We start from the raw sequence: 20,608 nt of genomic DNA, 5'->3' as shown, positions 1-20,608 counted from the left end.
GTGATGGGAACATGAAACAGCGAAACAATGCTTATGTTTTCAGGCTGCCCGTATCTCAGAAAGTCTGGTCTTGTAAAAGCAGTATTTCAAGAATGTCCCGAGACAGAATCATTTCAAATTTGGCGCCAACGTTCACTTGAATTCAGCAAAATGAACAGATTAGATTTTGGTTGACAAAGGTCAATGTCCAATTGACCTCAAAAGCCTTGTGAATGTGTTATATAAAGATTACTTTGGCACAAATGGCACTTGTACTAATGGATGGATGAACTTTTTTAGTTCAAAAGCTTGTAACTATTAGTGGAAAAACCCACAAATTTGTGCTTTTCTTGACCACGATATCTAAGGAAAACCACAAGGGAATCATTTCAAATTTGACACCAATGTTCACTTGGATTCAGCAATGAACAGATTCAATTTTAACCGACAAAGGTTGGATTTGGACAGTGAATGCTTTGAAATTTGGTGACTGAAAGTCAATTAAGAATCCCTTAAGTGGCCTTCACTTGGATTCACCGATTGTGAGTGATTGAGGTCACAGTGGCCTCAAAAACATGTTTTTGTTCATGTTGAATGTGTGAAACTGATGCTCTGTGGAGGCAGAAAAGAGAAACACCCGGTCATTCTGATAATAAATTGTGTTTAATGTTGCAGGTTTTCCGGTAGCCTGTATGAGACATGGACGGAGACGGTGTGCGAGAGCTCTCAGTACAACCTCAGCCTGCCGTTAGTCAGCAGAGACACGACCACACGGCTGATCTCGGTCAACTTCAGCCCGCAGGTTTTTACATTAAGCCACAGTGACGGACTGGATCTGGGTGCAGGCTGCTCCGTGTGCCACTGCTTATAAAGCTTTAAACGCACGGCCTGAGTGATGCATTAGTTTAGTTGTGCTGTACATCAAACTGATCTCTTTCATTAAATATCTTCCACTGAGTGTCACACAGAGGCCCACAGCCCCATAAATCCTTGGAATAAAGTTGTGTTTTCCTTACACATTCATCTTTTTAATAAGTCGAGTCAGTATTTCAATTTTTCTTTTCAGAGCAGTGATGTTGGGCCATGCTGCCCTGAAGGCTTCCCGACTGTCCTCCCCATTAATCTGAGTTTTAGTGGAAAGTTTTCTACGTCCACCAACAACAGAAACTCTACAAGTGAATCTTGATATCCTTTAAACCTTTTTTTGGCTTAAATGGAAGGATATGGAACAGTGGCAGCCTGCACCAGAGTAATAAGCGCCTCAGTATGACTCTTAGTCCGTCTGTCTTCCTCTTCCTTTAGCTGAAGTCAGTGCTGAGGGAAGTGAAGTACCTGTTGGACAACCAGACGGAGGCCGTCCCTGAACCCGCGATGCAGATCTACACCATGAGGGAGCAGATGTTGCAGTACGTGGCCGACCTGGAGCTCACAGTGGGACGATACAACAAGGTTTGTTAATCTAGTAGTGCCGCCGTTAAAGGTAGGGTCGGACTTTGGTCGTAACACGTCGTATTGTGTAGCATCGTTTTTGACTGCTATCGCTAACAGTAGTTGTGGTTCCAGTACAGTTTTTCGCAAAATAAAAGCGATATTTTTTTAAAAACGACTTGCAAGTGTTTACATTGAAGGTTGTTTTACATACGAGTCGCAATCCAAGTGGGACAGGATTTTAAAGAGATTTAAAATTGGATGATGTGAGACTAGAATTACTACACTTTGAGGACGATGGCCCGAAAGCATTTTGCGTTTTCACCCCGTGAATGTTTTGGCGATATTTGAGAGGTTTTTCGAAATGTAGGTGTTTCCGTGACCTTTTTCTATCACAGTATTTAAGTTTTTTTGCGCACCTCTAAGCGTATTGGAAACACAACTAGTGGCTAGTCCACTAGTTCTAGTAACTCGCATGTGACGTCACTCCCAGTTCCGACTTAAGAGTTGTGTTTTTAATGTTTTTAATGTTTTTCCTGTTGATAATGTGTTGTAATTGTGTCATCGTTTGTCTAGTGTTGTGATGTTGGAGTGACCTTTATTAATGACTCTAAAATCTAATAAGTTCATGTTGGAGTCTGAGTGAACTGTGTCTGATTCACAGAATATGCCTTGAGTGAGTTTCATTATTATATGCTCGAACTGCCACTTTCTCTCGATGCCGGAGGAGAACCAACATATTATGCGTCTACTCAGTGACCCAAACGGAAAGAATTAGCTCACCAAAATGTGCTGCAATTGGATCGTAATGGGAACAAGGCAAAAACAGGCCAAAATGGCAATTTCAGGAATGTAGCACGAAAACAATAAGAGAACAATCACTGATGTAATTAACTCACCTCCAGCGAATTTATCACAGCTGCTTCAATTTTAAAAAATACAACACTTCATGGCTCCCGCTGGCTAAAGAACACTGAGTCCAATTACGTCTTAGCAACATGGTCGGACCCAGAAACAGGGACTATAATGAGGACAACACTCAGCCTCGATACACTGGGCTTTCGCGTGTCCTCTCACCAGCACTTCCATTAAAATAGAGGTGAAAAATTCACATGTCAATGTCTGTTTTTTTTTTTTTTTATTGTCTCTGACTGCAGGTGATACAGACTGTGCTGGACGTGGAGCGTCCTCTGGTGCAGGGACGCCTCGGGGACATCGATGCTCGGCTCAGGAAAGCAGAGGAGACTCTGAACTGGAACAGCCAAGGTGTGGAGACACTCACTCATACTCGCACGTCCCTGAGAAACGATGCGTTTAATTGCTGTGTGTTTTTTTTTTACTGTTGTGGGGGTTGGTTTAACCCACGACGACGATGATGATGATGATGCAGTTGCTTTATGTGTATTTGTCCACATATTGAGTTATAATTCTCCAATTTAAATGTTAGTGCTCGCTGGTTTGAGAAGTAACATCTTTTTGTGATGTGTAATGTGTCAAGCAAATACATTTAAAATGTGATTTTATTTTAACACAAACACCTTTGATTTGATTTTGGCAGCTGTGTTTTACTTCCTGATCACTCAAAATGGAAAATATTTATTTATTTATTTATTTATTTATTTATTTATTTATTTATTTTTATTTATTTAAATGTTTCTATTCTAGGATCACCAGACTTCATTTTTACATTTCTGTTCATATATACGTTCAAGTAAAATATTTATCAGAAGAATTTTATGGCTAATAAAATGTTTTGCTACATGTTAAGTGGAGCAAGTTAGAGCTATTTTGCAGGATTGGTTCAGAGGTAATTGGCAAAATAGGTTTTTTTTGCTAACATAGATGAATATAGATTTGACTATATAGTCATGCTAGCTGTTTGCTCCTGCATGTCATGACGTTAATATTAATCTTCTCATTTCATCCATTTTTCTCTTATTGTCCGTGGCTAACACAATACTTAGCTAACGAGTGCCAATTTATAAGCTAAGTCAGAGCTAACATTGGTAGCAAGTTGATCTATGTATCGTTGAACTTTATACAGAGTTAGACTAGTTTGTCTATCTCAGCTTATGCTAAGATAGGCTAATCATTTCATTAAAAACAGATATGACAATGATATTTTTTTCTCATTGTTGGGAATTAAATTTAAATTCTCTTTGTTGTCATCTAGAATGATAAGTTACATTTATCTCAGAGAGATCAGGTTAAAAAATTGTGTAGCTCTCTATTATGTTTCAGAAAAGCCTTAAAAAGCTAAATAATTTTAGTTGTTTTTTTTTGTTAATTCTGTTGCTGATATTCTGGGTTATTGGATTAATTGGCCAACGTAAGCCTTGAGCTTCAGCCTATTCCTTTTTTTTAGTCGTGTGTGTATATCTATATACATGTGTATATATGTGTGTATATATATATATATATATACATGTGTATATATGTGTGTATATATATATATATATATATATATATATGTATATGTTATTCTTCCTCCCTGACGTTTCCCCTCATGTCCTCTCTAGCTCGCTGAGGAAATGTAACATGAACAGAGAGGCTTTGCATTAAAAATAAGAAAAAAAACATGTAATATAAGAAGAGTACCTAGAGTGTATTCAATCATTGATATGGTCTGAGTGACGTAGCTCTCTGGCTGTCATGTTGTCCGTGTCTTTCGACCTCAGGGTTCCCTGATGATCGGGGGAAGCAGAAATGAGAAGAAGCGTGTACGGTAAAAGGCGATGTTGTCGACCGTCCGTGGGGAAAACACGCAGTCCCTCTGAACAGAGCATACATATATCTGCTCATTTTCATCTTCATGTTACATGGAGTGTGTGAATCTCTGTGTGTTTTGTGCATATGTGGCTTGTGTGGGTTTATTTTTTGGTGCAAGTTCCCCAGAGTATGGGTATATATATTTTATTTATTTGGCCTTACATTGGATTATATGTAAGAAAACATTCTTCATTCAATTCTTTGGACTGCAACATGTGCTTGTGTCCGTGTGTCAACCAAAGAAAAGAAAGGTAATTAGTAATTATTAAGCAACACCTTATTCAACATTCTACCTCTACTACAACAAGAATTAAGATTTTTCCTAAACAAGGTGTTGCATACATGCTTAATATTTACTAAAAAAGGGCTAGTATGCCACTTATATCCATGCTAGTAAGCACCTAGTTAATGAGGAATATATGTTCCCTAATATATAGTGTTACCAAATGTTTTTTTCTGTGATTTAATTTTAGCATTTCAATTAGATTTAAAACATTTAGAACTTTCAGATTTAACTTTCTTCGCCTTTAGAGTTAACCTTTATACCTAGATTCAGATTTAACATTTGGATTGGATTCATCATTTAGTGTCAATTTAGCAGTCAGCTTTAGATTTAGCAATTACATTCCGATCTATATTTTTATTTAACATTTAGACTTTAGATTTTAGGCTTTAACATCTGTATTTAGGTTTACATTTGACCTTTAGAGGCTTAACATTTTCATTTAGATTTAGCTTTGTTTGTTTTTGATGTAGCATTTAGCTTTAGCTTTTTAGCATTCATATGTTCAGATGTAACATTTAGAGTTTTCAAATACACAACTTAGCTGAGTTGAGAAATGAGACTGTACTTTAAGACTTTAAGATTTGGACTCAACATTTAGATTTACATAACTTCAGATTAGATTTAACATTTAAAATTTGTATATTCAACATTTAGATTTCTGTCTCAAATCACGAGAAAATTAGCTGTACGCCAACAAACTGGGCTAAAAGCAGTAGCAATAAAAAGTGTAAATCAATATTTACATCTGGCACCCCATACACAGCTCACACCTGATGCTGAGCTGAGTCTGTATTTTGTATTTTGTGAGTCTGTTTATGTGCTGCCCATATAAATCTGCTACAACAGTTTCCCACTGACGTCCTGTCTTTATGGCAAGGGTGGGGAAGCTTTTTCTATCAAGGGCCTTTTAAAATTTTACAACATCCTTCCGTGGTCCACAATAAATTAAAACCCCATTATTATATTTTATTTTGTGCTTGTTTATTTCTGAGTCCATGTTGTTGGCTGTGTATTGTTGCAAGAAATGTCTCACGTTGTCCAAGTTCAGTTACTCGCCCTCATTTTTTTTGTTCCCATTATTTTATTTACATAACATTTGTTTCTTAATATCTGGTGAAGGCATAATTTCTTCATCTCTGTGCACCCCACCCTCACCCGTCCCTTCTCTACTGCAGATATTTGGCAATATATCCAGGAGATTCGGGACTCCGTGTGTGACCTGGAGAGTCAACTCCAGAGGACCAAGGACAATGTGGAGGAGATCCAGAGCTGCTTGAGGTCCTGGGTGAACCCCATGTACGACAGGAAGGAGAACAAGAAAGACACTCTGCTAAGTCTGGAGGACAGGGTTGAGCGGGTGAACAGGTTTAACAGTCTGATTCGCTCCTCGGGGGAAAAGATCCACTTCTTGCTGAAGGTATTTTTAAAAGACGCTTCTCATGTGAAAATGTTTTTCACATTCATTTTTAAATGTAGCAGAAGTAGTTTTCCTGTCTCAGTGTCACTCTTTGTCTTGTCTTAGAGCAATCTGCAGGTGTTCGGAGCCAAGTCGTCCTCTGAGGAGTGGAAGGCCTACGTGGAGTATGTCGATGACATGGTCCTGGACGGATTCTTCAACAGCATCGAGTGCTCGCTCAGGTTCTTCCTGGAAAACACAGGTAGGACTAATAAAAAAGAAAAGTAGTTCTACTGAACTTCAGTAACTGGACTTGGACACTCATCCAAGAGTTGTCTATAGTTGAGGTGTAACATCTTCAACAACACTCAAGCCAGTCATTGTAGGCAATTGGACTTGCTTGCGATGAGTTTTGAAGACATTCAGATCCCTCATCCAATGAGTCATCATGAGTCCTGAAGAGAACGTCTTCAACAAAACAAAACCAGTTGTCTTTATCTTCACTCTTGCAGATACTGTGGGCTGCATAGTACTACTTCACAGAGCCATTTCAGTAGAAGTATGTCTGTGAAGGTTCCTCAGTCATCTAGATCATAGTCATCTTCAGGAGTTACATAGCTGTAGCAAACTGGACTTTTCACCTCTCATGGGCAAAGCATTCCTTAGAAGCTGCCCTTCCTTTCCTGTGTCAGCACTTTCGGTCCTTGAATTCGAGGGAATTTGGTCTCAGAAAGTGCAGTAGTATAAGTATGTGTGTGAAGGTTCTCAGTCATCTAAAGTCATAGTTGTCTTCAGCAACTGGACTTGCTTGAGCTGAGTTTGAAGACATTTTAACTCTCATTCCTTGATTCTGAAGAGGCTTCCTTGTTGAAAGTATTATCTGTATTTATACTCTTCAAGATGACTGACCTGGAAACAGGCTAATTTGGAGAAATTGGGTACACCTGGAATACTGAAAACTAAGTCCTTCAGCACTAATTTTAAATCAAACTTATTCAAACATAGTTAAGGAAACTTTCAATTTCTTCCAGTAAACCCCCCTAAATGTTAATAATTGGTTTCGTACCATGTTCTTGGACAAAAATGTAATTCTTTAAAAAACAGTATTTGTAGCGCTGCAGCTAATTTGGTCGTGTTCCTGCCAAAGGCAGACATTTGTTGCCAACCGTTAATATAATTGTAGATCATTCAGTAATGGTGACCACAGTGACTCCACCATAAAGTGAAAACATGGACTTCCAGCAAGTGCTGACTTGGACAGCTTCTTAGCAAACACGTCCTCTGGGCTTTGGATGTCACCTGGGTGTCCGGTCCTGCGTTGGCAGTGGATGTCAAACGCTTGTGAACGTTTTTGCTGGCACTGGTTCTGTCAACCAGTTTTTATGAACTGGGACGTGATTCAAGATGCCGTGGACCATTGCCAGGTTGTTGCTGTATCCAATTTCTCTTCTCCCTGTACATGTTCACCTCTACTTCATCATTCTCTCCGTCCGTCTCCTTGCGTGGGTTCAAAAAAGTCTTTAATGTTTGGGCAGATTTTCTGACAAGGAACTGACCCTGAAATATTTTGACTCTCTAAACTGAGTGAGGGTAAATGTGTCTGTCTTCTCCTTTTTTTTGTTATTGACTTTTTAATGAAATCAAAGAGAGACATTTCACAAGAGAAATTTCAAGCTGTACATTTTTTTTCTAATTAAGAATTGATTAAATGACAGCTCTCTGGGCATTGACTAAACCCCTAAAAACAAATTGTTTGTCCTCAATATTAAAAAGAATTACAGGTTTATTCCATGGAAAGATGGAAGATGGAATTTAGAATCCATTGAAGTAATACCCCCCCAAGGATTAATTAGGTATTTCTGATTGTGAAAAATTAATGAGCACCTTGACTGCACCTCTAGCCCCACCCACTTCAATCCTGAGATTGTCTTCTTTGCACCAGAGTCACATCAAGCTAATGTTTAGACCATCTGGTCTATGGGGGATTGCCCTTTCACCTTATCACAGTTGCCAGACCCACAGAGCCTTAGCTGAAGGCAGTACAGAATATACATAACATGTAAATATTTCTTTAAAGTCCTATCAGGAGTCATGGAAGGCTTCTTGTCCAGTCAAATTAGTCCAACCAGTTGTCTAGAACCTAATGGGTCCCTACAAAATATCTGGACAGGTTGGGTTGGATCCTTTGTTGCTCAGATATTCAAGTATCCATTAGGATCTGTATTTGGACGAGCCTTACGAACGGGACAGCCGAATCACGATGCTGGCACTTTTGAACAATCTGAAAAGTGGATTACAGGGGGAAACAAGAAGGAACCAATCCCAGTTGACTTAGGAGGAAAGATGGGGCACATCCTGGACAGGTTGCCAGTCCATCGCAGAGCCAACCCTTCAGAATGTACAATTAAACTAATCCCTGATTTGCATGTTTTTGGACTGCGGGAGGAACCCAGAGTACCTGGAGAAAACCTCTCAGACAATGCAAACAGATGGCCCTTGGTCAAACCGTTATCCTAGCTGGTGACCTTCTTGCTGTGAGGCAACAATGCAAGCCACTCGATTCAGCTCATTGTCAGATTTACTTACTCATCTGTTTGCAATTTCTTTCTTCTTTGGATCCAGATGATAAAGCTGGTGTGGCCCCTCTTTTTGAGGCTCAGCTGGGTCTGATGGTTCCCGACATGGTGTTCACTCCCTCCATGGATTTTGGGGCTGGAGACGGTTTCTTCGAGCTGGTGGAAACAGTCATTGATGATGTGTTCAGAATCTCCTTGCTGGTGCCACGTCTGGCCCAGCACAACCCGCTTCCTCACTACCAGGTACTGTTGCTGCTCCGATCTCTTCACCTAACATCACTTCCATCACCCTGTGTTCCAATCCATGTCAACCCTTTGTCCTCAGGCTGACTTGGAGGACATGGCCGATCTGGCCGACATGCGTGGTCTCCTCATGGAACGTGTCCAGGGCGTCATGGCAACATGCTGCGAGTTCCGGAACTCTCTGGAGCGCTACAGCTACCTGTACGTGGACGACAGGAAAGAGTTCATGCATCAGTTCCTCCTTTATGGCCATGTTCTCACCAGCCAGGAGATGGAGGCTTACGCAGACGGTGGAGTTCCAGAGACTCCGCCAACACTGTACAACTTTAAGGAGCAGATAGACATGTGGGTATTGGTCACTTCCGAATGAGTGTTTGCTCTTAAATTTTGATTTTTTCCCTGACTGAAAACCGTTTGTTGTTGTCCTGCAGGTACGAGAAGCTCTACAACGAGGTCCAGGGTCTGAAGCCAGTGCACGTGTTCCACAGTTGGATGAGGGTGGACGGCCGCGGCGTGAAGATCGCATTGCTCAGTGTCATCAAAAAGTGGAGCTTCATGTTCAAACAGCACCTTATTAACCACGTAACCAACAGGTGGAGTAATATTTATTTCAGAATGTGTTTTTTTTTCTACAGTTACATGACATTTAGGCAAATTTTTGCCCCCAATAGTGCATAAGTTGCACCAAATTTTAAGAAACTTGGAGGGAACATGTTAGAGCCCAAGACGAACAAAAAATTTGATTGGGACCATGGCCTCAACTCTACAGGAAGTCGGCCATTTTTAATTTTTGCATCCATTTTTGGTGATTTCCATACTACGTAAATGAGCAAACTCGCCATGAAACAGGAAGTGCCCCATAGTTTTGCCATAGATTGACCGATCGCCTCGAAATTTCATTCGTGCCACAAGAGACCAACCCTAAACACGTCTACATTATTATTATTATTGTTGTTGTTATTATTATTATTATTATTCCGTGGCTTTGCGGTCATTTGCTGCACTCCTTGACTTGCATGGGCAATGCTGACATTCACCACAAGAGGGACACTCTTTCAAGTGCCTCTAATAATCAGTTGTTGTTGTTTATTTCCAGTCTGTCTGATCTGGAAAACTTCATCAGTGTGACGGACGCTGGCCTGTGCCAGCGAGTGGAGGAGGGCGACTACGGTGGCCTGGTGGGGGTTATGGGTTACCTGATGGCCGTAAAGGAACGACACATTGGCACAGACGCCATGTTTGAGCCCCTGCAGCAAACCATCGGTCTGCTGAAGGTGTACGAGCAGGAGCTGCCTGACGTGGTCCACAAACAGTTAGAGGTAACGACAGCCACTTCAATCCATTTTTCTACCAGCTTATTTTTTTTATTTACTCTGTTTTTTCACCTGAGACAAAATCAATTTCTCCTTCATTTTCTCTCCGTCTTCCATCTGTGTTCCACCCTCTTCCTCCTGGTGATTCATCATCTGCCACTCCTACTTCCCTTGTTTCTCTTCCTCCTCCTCCTCCTCATCCCATTCTTTCTAATCTTCCCGACCATCTGTAGGAATTGCCAGAAAAGTGGAACAATGTGAAAAAACTGGCGGTGCTAGTTAAGCAGCAGGTGGCGCCACTGCAGGCCATCGAGGTGACGGGCCTGCGTCGCAAATGTGCTTCCTTTGACGTGGAGCAGCACACCTTCAGGGAGCACTTCCGCAGCAATGGGCCCTTCAGGTAGAAAATGAATCTGATGAATCTGACAATTATTAACTGGTCCATAAATCTGTGTTTCCCAAACATGGAAATGATGACGTTCTCACCAACTCTTCTTCTTCTGGCTTTATTTGGTAGTAACGATTAACAAAGATAGTTGGAGGAAATGTTGTGGAGTGAAAGTAAAAGTTTTGACGGATACAGATAATAAGTGGTACTAATTAAATCAAATGTCCCAGTGTCAGTGAAGGCACCGCACTAATTCGATCTCAGTGACTAAAGCTCAGCGAGAACCATTTGAAAAGATAAAAATGTCACCTTGCTTCACCTTCTCTCTTAATAAGAGCGTGGTGTTATCTGGACACCCCCCACACACACACACACACACACCCGACAAGGCTAATTGATTCGTGACATAATGATAATTAATTCGTAAGTGGAGACACAGAGAGAGAGATGCTTCGTTAGAATGTCCTAATTGTCAGATTGGTTACGTGTGTAATTGGTCTCTTAATAACCTGGTGATTATTCTCACATTAATGTCACGTAAGTCATTGTTAATTGTCACAGTGTGCATTCCGAGGTCTGGTGACGCCGCAACCGTCCAACTCTGGCTTTTTTATCACCTTTTTTTTATACTAGGTGTGTTAATCTGTGTGTGTGTGTGTGCTGATGCATCCGTCCAGGTTTGACAGCAGCAACCCCTACCAGATGTTGGACGCGTTCCACTGGCAGATCCAGGAGCGGGAGGCGGTGATGGCCTCCCTGGTGGGTTCTGCCAGTCTGTTTGAGGTCACGGTCTCCGAGTTCAAACAGCTCCGACAATGCAGGTAGAAGGAAATGTGGCCAAATCTGGAGCTACTGAGTCGTTCTAGCAGAGGGATATAATTCACGTTAATTCACTTCACTGTCTACTCTCCCCCCTTTTTTTTTGCTCACCTGAGGCGAGAGGTGGGCCTCCTGAAGGAGCTGTGGGACATGAACGTCATAGTGGAGTCGAGCATGGCCGCGTGGAAGAAGACTCCCTGGAGACAGATCCAGGTGGAGGACATGGAGCTTGAGTGCAAACGCATCTCTAAGGATATTAGAGGCCTGGATAAAGAGGTGAGGGCAGGCGACCAACTGGATCTAACTGACTGGCTCAAACAGTTAAACAAGGTCCTGTGTGTCACATTTAGGGCGGCTTTAACATCAGAAATGGAACATACGAAGCATCAGTATTTATTTATAGGTGTTAAATTGCTTTACATATAAAACTTGTTTGGTTTTCATAACGTGAAATCTGACATTAAGGAAACACCTTTGTAGTGAAATGTGACCTGCTTGGCAGTCCGTAGCGTGGTCCCAGTAAATCCAGGGGTTTTTCCATCTCTGAGTGTGGTCACATGACTGATGCTACAAACACGTTCAGCTCCAGTTATTGCTTTAGTGCAAGTTTGAATTTTGAGGACAATTTCCTCCAAGTACCACCAGAGGAAGCTTGCGTACCACTGGTGGTACACGCACCACAGTTTGAGAACCAAGCGCTAATGAAGGGTCAGGGGTGAACACACAGTTAATTGGAAGTGTTTCGCTTCATTTAAAAAACCCTCTTGGTTTGGTTTGTCTTTCCTTTCAGCTGATAATCAGCCTGGAGCCATGCTTCTGTGTAACTGCATGAAACTCTTAGAAAGCTTAATTAATTTCCCTTTTTAAAAAAAGAATAATTAAAGATAAATTACAACTTCACAGTAAAAAAACAACCCGTTGCAGGTGAGAGCGTGGGACGCCTACACAGGTTTGGACAGCAGAGTAAAGAACCTCCTGGTCTCACTGCGGGCTGTGGCAGAACTCCAGAACCCGGCCATACGAGAGCGACACTGGTACCAGCTCATGACTGCCACGGGAGTCCGCTGCACCATGGACCAGGTTTTTAAGCATTTCTTCCTGAAGGAGTATTTGTTGTAGCTGTGTTCATAGCTTTAGGTGAATGGTCTGAACTAAGCTCTTTTCATTTTAATACATTCAGTGAACCTTATTAATCCAGCTTTGTTAATCTACCAGAATGAATGCTATTTTAATATCTAATATTTAAATATGTAATATATTCGTAGATGTTACGAGGGTGTACAATGTTTGAATGTAAAGAAAAAATGCATTTATTTCAGGTTTCATAGGCTTTTTTGACGTGTTTAAAGGGAAAGTTTAGCTTTTTTTACAAGTGAAGTGAACCCACTGACAAAAAATTAGGAGAAACCCACCAAAGACAGAATTTTATCTAGCTACTTAACAAAATCACCTTGTAAAATATATGCCAGCTTTAGTCTATGATATCTTAAGAAAAAATTCCCTCACTTTATCGCACTGTTAGACAGACTTTTCCCTGCTCTCCCTCCTGCACCAAAGTCTATAGAGAAAATCAGCAATTTAAGCTCATGAGGTCACAGGAGTTGCTGGTCTACTGCTGCCCTGTTTGCTTGGTTATTGTCACTGAGTTGAATCTGAATAAAGCATTTTAAGACACTGAGGTCCATTATAACCATGTAACCCATTATAATAATATAATTGTGGATGGTTGTGTGAGCAGGAGACGACGCTGGCCGGCCTGCTGCAGCTCAACCTGCACTGCTTTGAAGACGAGGTGAGGGGGATCGTGGATAAAGCTGTGAAAGAGATGGCGATGGAGAAAGTTCTGTCTGAGCTCAACTCCACGTGGTCAGGTACAGAACCAGCAGGGAATTTTATCCAACCATATGTTTCACAATGTACTTTTCACCCCATCTGTCCACTCTCCTTCCCCGTCCAGGTATGCAGTTCCAGTACGAGCCCCACCACCGCACCCAGGTGCCTCTGCTGCGCACCGACGAGGAGCTGGTGGAGACGCTGGAGGACAACCAGGTGCAGCTGCAGAACCTCATGTCATCCAAGTACATCGCGTACTTCCTGGACGAGGTGTCGTCGTGGCAGGGCAAGCTGTCCGTGGCCGACTCCGTCATCTCCATCTGGTTTGAGGTGCAGCGGACGTGGATGCACCTGGAGAGCATCTTCATCGGCTCCGAGGACATTCGCTCGCAGCTGCCCGAGGTTAAACACAGCACAGTTAATTACGGCTCTGGGTTTCAGGTGCACAGGCTCATGTGTATGCAGGCCGTCACCTGCACCCTCACAGTACGAGCATGTCTGTTAATTAAGAACACATTAATTGGCGTGTAGTTTCAGTTTAGTAGCTGGGATCACGGGCACTTTTTTAATTGCTCCCAGGATGTTCAGCTCTGTGCTTAACCCAGATGTTTGCTGTTAAACCTCTGCCGTTATTATCTCTTGTGGGAACCTGAATCCTCTCGTGAAATCCTCCTCTGCAGGACTCCAGGCGCTTCGAGGGGATTGATGCGGATTTCAAAGAGCTGGCAAACGCCATGCATCAGACGCCCAACGTCGTGGAGGCCACCAATAAACCGGGGCTGTTTGCTAAACTGGAGGACATGCAGGGCAGGTGAGACGACTGTTCCTAAAGCTATCTTTACATGCAAGAAACGTCCATTTGTCTCTGCCTCTGTCTCCCACAACTGACCAAAGGGTTGCTTGACGGACTTAGCAGATTACTTATTAAGGGCACCAGTGTGTGTAGCGCCGACTTTGGTGGTGTTTGGACAACAAATGCAAGAAGATATCAGTAGAAATGCAACAGATTTATCACAAACACAGCTGCTCCCCCCAAAACACAAAACAGACAGATATTGAGCGGGTACTGCTCTAGTATTATGTGAATAAAATCAACTATATATCATATATCCTGAAACATAATTATGTGCAAAAATATGATTAAAATAAAGGAATAAAAGCAAAACTACAGAAATGATTAGTTGACTAGGCTACTTAACTTTCTTGGTTTGTTTTGGTTTTACTTGCTAAGTTTATCAACGTCTGATCATTTCAAACAAGAGACTCCCGACAAATTCTGGCCACAATTTTCAGTTCTGACACAAGAGTGAGCCAATCACTAATGTATTGTTCATCTAGTGTGTTTAAAGATGAGTTTTGTTTTCAGTTTCACTGTAAATCTTTAAATGTCATTTTTCTGTGAGAAAGAAAAACAAGAAAGGCACTCATGCTTTTAACTTTCCATCTTATCGATCAGATTCCATGTCAAAATATGCCCAAACAGTATCATCTAAAGATGCCGTCTAACGCGGATTATATGCAAATCCAGCGTGATGACGTAACATATTTGTTTATCAGCGTGTTTATCGACATCTTTTGCCACTTTCCGTTGAAAGTAGTCAGCACCGCGCAGCCCAGATCTTGTCAGGGTCACTTTAATAAATGCAGGTCGCTGAGTGTGAGTGTTTCTCTGCAGGTTGTCTCTCTGTGAGAAGGCTCTGGCAGAATATCTGGACACCAAGCGCTTGGCCTTCCCCAGGTTCTACTTCATCTCCTCGGCTGATCTGCTCGACATCCTCTCTAACGGGACCAACCCACACCAGGTGACTCCACAAAAAAAGAAAGCGAAAAAGTGCCTTAATTGGATCATATTCGCTGTGTTCATGCAGCACTTTTCTTACTTTCTTTTGTAAAACTGCAGCATTTTTCTGCTCCTGCGGTTCACCCCGGTGGCCACACAGGGGCAATGTCACTCACTGTTTGGCCGCCCGCTCCCGCCTCCCTCCCCTGAGACACTGTCTCATGCATTTTCCAGCTTGTAGAAATAAATCATTGTTAAGCACAAGTTGCCAGGAAATCGCTTTAAGAGGAAGTCAGCAGGCATGCAGCAGAACATGGGTCCTGCCCTTAACAACTCCCAAAAACAGTAATAAAGTGTTATTTATTTGCACGCTGCAAAGAAAATAGCAGTCAGACCTGCGAGCTGAGTGCAAATGATGTGTGTGTGTGTCTGTGTGTCTGTGTGTCCGTGTGTCCATTCAGGTCCAGAAGCATCTGTCTAAACTGTTTGACAACACGGCAAAGATGCGATTCGAAGCGGACAGAGAGGGGAACCCTTCCAAGACGGGACTGGGCATGTACAGCAAAGAGGACGAGTACGTCGCCTTTGATCAGCCGTGTGACTGCTCTGGACAGGTACAAACACAAACTGTAGTCCTCCTCCTCCTCCTGCTCCTCCTGCTGTGTCTTTGTCTTCATTATAGACGTCACAACGGTGGTGCCACAGATGAGGGGAAGAAATTCACTTACCTGCTCTTTTCTGGTGTGTAATGGAAAGACACAGAGAGGCAAACACACATAATAATCATACGCCACAATAAAAGGAGACAAATGAAATTGAGTCTGTCAGTGCCCCTGGGGGGTTTTTGCACATCAAAGCCCATAAATCCATTAATTTTTCATTACATCCCATAGTATTAGCACCGACTCCTCATCCACTCTAATGCTTATTAATGACCTCATTAGGGTCCATTGATAAGAGTCCACTGGTAGTGGTGACGTGTGACACACTTTAATTTTGCAATATTTTCCACATTTTTATTCATTGATTTTTCCTGTGTGTGTGTGTGTGTGTGTGTGTGTGTGTGTGTGTGTGTGTGTGTGTGTGTGTGTGTAAGGTGGAGGTGTGGCTGAACCGCGTGCTCAACGCCATGCGCTCCACGGTTCGCCACGAGATGACTGAGGCGGTGACGGCGTACGACGATAAACCTAGAGAGCAGTGGCTGTTCGACTATCCGGCTCAGGTAAAACGAGTGTCTATGATACTGCAAAACTATTAAAATCCTGTAAATGTTAAAAGTTTCTGACAGAAAACCCCCTGAACAGCACACCATCGGCTCCCCTGAAACCCTGCTCTGAGACAATGAGGTGGAGCTAAGTTTGAAATATCGTCCATTTTGGTCGTTACACTTTACAGACTTGTGCGTGGGTTTTCTCCAGGTTCTCCAGTCTCCTCCCAGAGTCCAAAATCATTCAATATCAATTCAATATCAAACTCATAATGACCTGGGGGCCAGTGAACTTCTAGTCTGGTCAGGAGGGGCTGGTCAAAGTAAAAAAAGTCTAACAATTCAGGGAAAAATGAACGGTTCATTAGTGATTCACAATATAAGATTATATCTTGATAATCCATCATGACATTGCACACTGTTTCAAAGTAAAAGTCTTTGTTTTGATGTGTATTAGTATGTGTGTGTGTGTGTGTATCTATGATGCAAAATTAATCTGTAAATGACAAAGAACAGACAGAAGTAAAACATGAAATTGTTTGTTGTGTTGCTCGTGGTTGTAAGACACGTTTAGTCGGTGCCACCTGAAAACTGGGCTCCTGCAAGTGTCATGGTGTAATTGGAGCACTGTTATACAAGGTTTGATATATGCTATATCTACATGTCTGTGTTAAAAACAAGCCATCCTACATAAAGGTACAAGGCAGCCTGTGGAAAAGTGGAAAGGGAACTTAGCTTGTAACCGGAAGGCCGCCGGTTCAAGTCCCCACCACGTTGAAACAGCTGGGGTACCCCTGAGCAAGGTACCCAACCCCCATTGCTCCCCGGGCGCTACTCAGTGTGGCAGCCCACTGCTCCTAATTCTAGGATGGGTTAAATGCAGAGAATAATTTCCCTAAAGGTATTAATAAAGAAAAATGTATTTATTTATTTTTAAAAGTTGGGGAAACAAAAAAAAAGCAGACTCAAGGCACAAACCCAGGCCAAACAGAAGTGCACTGTATAAAGCATTTTCATGGCTCCTCTCCTGAAGCTTATCTCTGTGAAAGCATGGTGATAAAAATAAGGTGACGTCAACATTTTAATTTCCTCTCATGGGGTGGATCTTGACAGCTGGACAGTGAGGAAAAAAAATCAAAGCAGGGCCAAAGATAGGAAGTGGACTTTGGGTGAAAACACACCTTGGATACGTTAACGACCAGAAACAGCAACTGTTGGCTCAGTCCTTTGCATCAAAATAAACACCTGAAAGCCCATCACCTCTGTTTGGCTTCAGGTGGCACTGACCTGCACGCAGATCTGGTGGACGTTTGACGTGGGCATGGCCTTCGCTCACCTGGAGGAGGGCTACGACAACGCCATGAAGGACTACTACAAGAAGCAGGTGACCCAGCTCAACACCCTCATCTCCATGCTGGTGGGCCAGCTCACGCCGGGTGACAGGCAGAAGGTCATGACCATCTGCACCATCGACGTTCACGCCAGAGACGTGGTGGCCAAGATGATTGAACAGAAGGTGAGGAGGAGGAGGTGGTGGCAGGAGATGCGAGAACATGCCGTATATTTAGGCTCATGTCTGCCATTTGGAACTGAGTTAAAAAAGGGTTGGTGGTTTGTTTAAAAATCTGGGAAACCCCGTCATCACTCGTCTCTGTTGGATTTAACACCAACAGACTTGTTGTCAGACAAAAAAAATAGCTGCTGTTGTGTCATTTATGGGGGGCCAAAGTAGTTAGTATGCATATATGGAGTATATTATGGAATAAAATGGAGACATGTCAAAAAATCTGTTTAAACTAGTGGACTAAACAATAATCTGCAAATAAGCCTTGTGAATGTTAACGTAATGACATTAAAGTTTTACTCTGGGAAACTGTTCAACACTCCATTTCAAGAGCAAAAATCTTAAATCTTTCTTATTTGAATGGCTAGCTAGCTCTTTCCCTAACCCAGTACTTCAACAAAGGTTGGAACACCCTTCACAAAATGGCTCCATTGCACAAAAAACTGTTTTGCTTTGAGATTCTACTAATGTCCCAGAAATGGAGGATAGCTGTTTATTCGGATTTAGAGAAACAAGTTTTCAGATTTTTCAGCTTCTTAAATGTGAATATTTTCTGCTTGTGTTGCGTAATTTGACAAAGAAATCATTAAAACCAACCGAAAAAAATGTTGGTTTATGGACAAAACAAGACGTCACTCCGAGGTTTGGGAAACACCAATCCACATTTTTGAGACATTTTCTGCACAAAACACATACTGTACATACTCTTATTCTGTACACACAGTGACTGTTGCTGAATATTTTTAAGGGATCTCACTCGTCAGTAATGACTCAAGATATTTCAGCAATGTATCTCATTACCCTAATTAGTGTGTAGAATGTGGAAAAAGCAGAGATTATTTAGAAGTCATTTTTTTTTTATTTTTCATAAAGGTGGACAACTCTCAGGCCTTCGTGTGGCTGTCTCAGCTGCGACACCACTGGGGCGAGAAGGAGAAGCACTGTTTCGCCAACATTTGCGATGCACAGTTCATCTACTCCTACGAATACCTGGGCAACACGCCGCGATTAGTCATCACTCCTCTGACGGACAGGTACTACATTTACACAATGACCTCACCCATTGTATTGGTTCCAGTTCTTCTTTAATACAGCCTGGCAGCCATTTTGTAGACCATGGTCCCCATTTTGAGGCAAAGACATTCAATTTAATGAAAAAGATGGATTGAGTTGATATTACGGTCTTTTTGACATGTGTTTTTATGATATTCTGGCACATAATCAGTGCTGACTGAACTGTGTGTGCCCAGCATAAGATAGGGAAGGGCTATCTGCCAGCAGGGACACAAAGAAAAACAGATTTAAGGTACTTAACAAAAGGCTATGTCAGCTTCAGTTTATGACATGTTTAGAATATGTTAGACAGCCTTTTCTGGCAGAAAAGTAATCTTATTAACCACTAACTGCCCTCACACCAAAGTCCGTAGGGGAAACAAGTTTTTAGCTTGCAGAGACACAGGAGCTTCTGGTCCACTGCTGTCTTTTTTGATGAGTTTGAAATCCCCTTTTTCAGATTTACCTCAGTGACACAAACACTTCAATCACAAAGTAATACATTTAAACTTAGTAATGGAGGCAAGTGGATCAACAACTCCTGTGTGCCATGGTGTGAAATTGCTGATTTTCTCTTTGGAATTTGGTGCAGGAGAGTGCGAGGCTTACAAAGTGACACAAACCTCCGGGTTTCCTCTTAAAAATGATTGTCTAATGAGGAGCTAAAGTGGCAAATATATTCTTACGGTATGTTAGAGTTAAGCTGACATGGATTTTTTGTGCTGCGTCTATTGTTAAGTCGCTTGTTAAGATCTCTCTCCCAGCCCCCCCACGTGTCCCTTATATTTTAAAGTAAGAGTGAGCCGGAATATCCTTGACAATCTGGGAATTTGCATGAAGGTACCTCAAAGTCTTCCCAAAGTGGATTAAAAATGTGTCTGTATTCCCCTAAAGACAAAATGGTAGAAGATTGTTTCGAGTCGAGCCAAACCTCTATTCCAACAGGTTGTTGTTTTTCCACACGTGTCTTCTCTGCCGTGTTTCTGATAAAGTTTTAACACCAGAGATGAATACCTTTGGAAAAACTTGCTGCGTTTGACCGTGTGTGCTTCTCCACACCCGTTTTCCCTTTGAAGCCTGAACAAAGCACAAACAATAAGCTTTGATGGCCGGATCAGCGGCCGTGCAGCGAGACTCCACCATATGGTACATGCCCACTCCGCGGCCTTCTACCACTCTCACAGTTTGCCACTTGGCTTTCATTTCAACAATGGACTGTGGACTGTGGGGCAGAGTGTCAAATCCTTTAATCCACGACTTGAGAAAAACGGATAAAAACGTGTTTAGAAAAAAAATGCATCTCACACTGTCACAAGTGCAGACCTGTTATCAACAAACATCAGTGTCTGAACGTGAAAAACATGTTTTGAACTCGATCACTGCAGCTGTTTGAGTGTATCTTCGAGGAGTTTAAAGGATCATTTCAGCCAAAGTACAAAAACACTTGAATTCTGCCCTTGACAGCCAGTCATGATCACTGTCCGTTTGACTCACATCACATTTACTACAAATGTTTCACTTATTTTCAGTAAAAATTGAATAAACAAAAATCATATTGGCATGTATAAATGATCTAGCTTTCTAGCTCTGATATAGCTAACTAGCTGTCTTTCTATACATCTAGGTCACCTTCTATGTATCTAGTTGTCTAGCTCTGATATATTGGGCAGCCTGTGGCCAAGTGGAAAGGGAACTTGACTTGTAACCAGAGGGTCCCCACCTGGCCAAAAAGGGCTGGGGTACCCCTGAGCAAGGTACCCAACCCCCAATGCTCCCCGGGCGCCACTCAGTGTGGCAGCCCACTGCTCCTAATTCAAGGATGGGTCAAATGCAGAGGACTACTTTCCCTAAGGGGATTAATAAAAACTAACTTTATTGCTAACTAACCATCTTTCTATATATCTAGCTGGCTACCTTGATATTTAGCTTACTAGCGCTTTCTATATATCTAGCTAGCTGTCCTTCTGTCTGTCT

The 20,608-nt window shown here is 42.1% G+C and overlaps 1 protein-coding gene across 2 annotated transcripts in view; it reads left to right on the top strand.

Moving 5' to 3' along the window:
- Positions 1-20,608, top strand: part of LOC122759448 (dynein axonemal heavy chain 9-like) — a 132,213-nt gene that overhangs the window by 10,874 nt on the left and 100,731 nt on the right. Inside the window, exons 13-33 of one of the 2 annotated variants that reach the window (XM_044014335.1) lie at positions 655-781; positions 1,282-1,428; positions 2,565-2,673; positions 5,638-5,879; positions 5,985-6,120; positions 8,481-8,677; positions 8,760-9,022; positions 9,109-9,270; positions 9,774-9,996; positions 10,224-10,390; positions 11,056-11,199; positions 11,314-11,473; positions 12,122-12,277; positions 12,936-13,068; positions 13,155-13,432; positions 13,711-13,841; positions 14,706-14,832; positions 15,272-15,424; positions 15,907-16,032; positions 17,294-17,533; positions 18,455-18,615. In XM_044014335.1, coding sequence (XP_043870270.1) covers positions 655-781; positions 1,282-1,428; positions 2,565-2,673; positions 5,638-5,879; positions 5,985-6,120; positions 8,481-8,677; positions 8,760-9,022; positions 9,109-9,270; positions 9,774-9,996; positions 10,224-10,390; positions 11,056-11,199; positions 11,314-11,473; positions 12,122-12,277; positions 12,936-13,068; positions 13,155-13,432; positions 13,711-13,841; positions 14,706-14,832; positions 15,272-15,424; positions 15,907-16,032; positions 17,294-17,533; positions 18,455-18,615 — 3,582 coding nt within the window. Of the gene's footprint in view, positions 1-654; positions 782-1,281; positions 1,429-2,564; positions 2,674-4,106; positions 4,133-5,637; positions 5,880-5,984; positions 6,121-8,480; positions 8,678-8,759; positions 9,023-9,108; positions 9,271-9,773; positions 9,997-10,223; positions 10,391-11,055; positions 11,200-11,313; positions 11,474-12,121; positions 12,278-12,935; positions 13,069-13,154; positions 13,433-13,710; positions 13,842-14,705; positions 14,833-15,271; positions 15,425-15,906; positions 16,033-17,293; positions 17,534-18,454; positions 18,616-20,608 lie in introns of those variants that run through there. The other variant, XM_044014337.1, reaches the window with a different exon arrangement.

This window comes from Solea senegalensis, linkage group LG18, assembly GCF_019176455.1.
Source record: "Solea senegalensis isolate Sse05_10M linkage group LG18, IFAPA_SoseM_1, whole genome shotgun sequence".
Lineage (NCBI taxonomy): Eukaryota > Metazoa > Chordata > Actinopteri > Pleuronectiformes > Soleidae > Solea > Solea senegalensis.
This window is presented reverse-complemented; position numbering and strand designations above follow the sequence as displayed.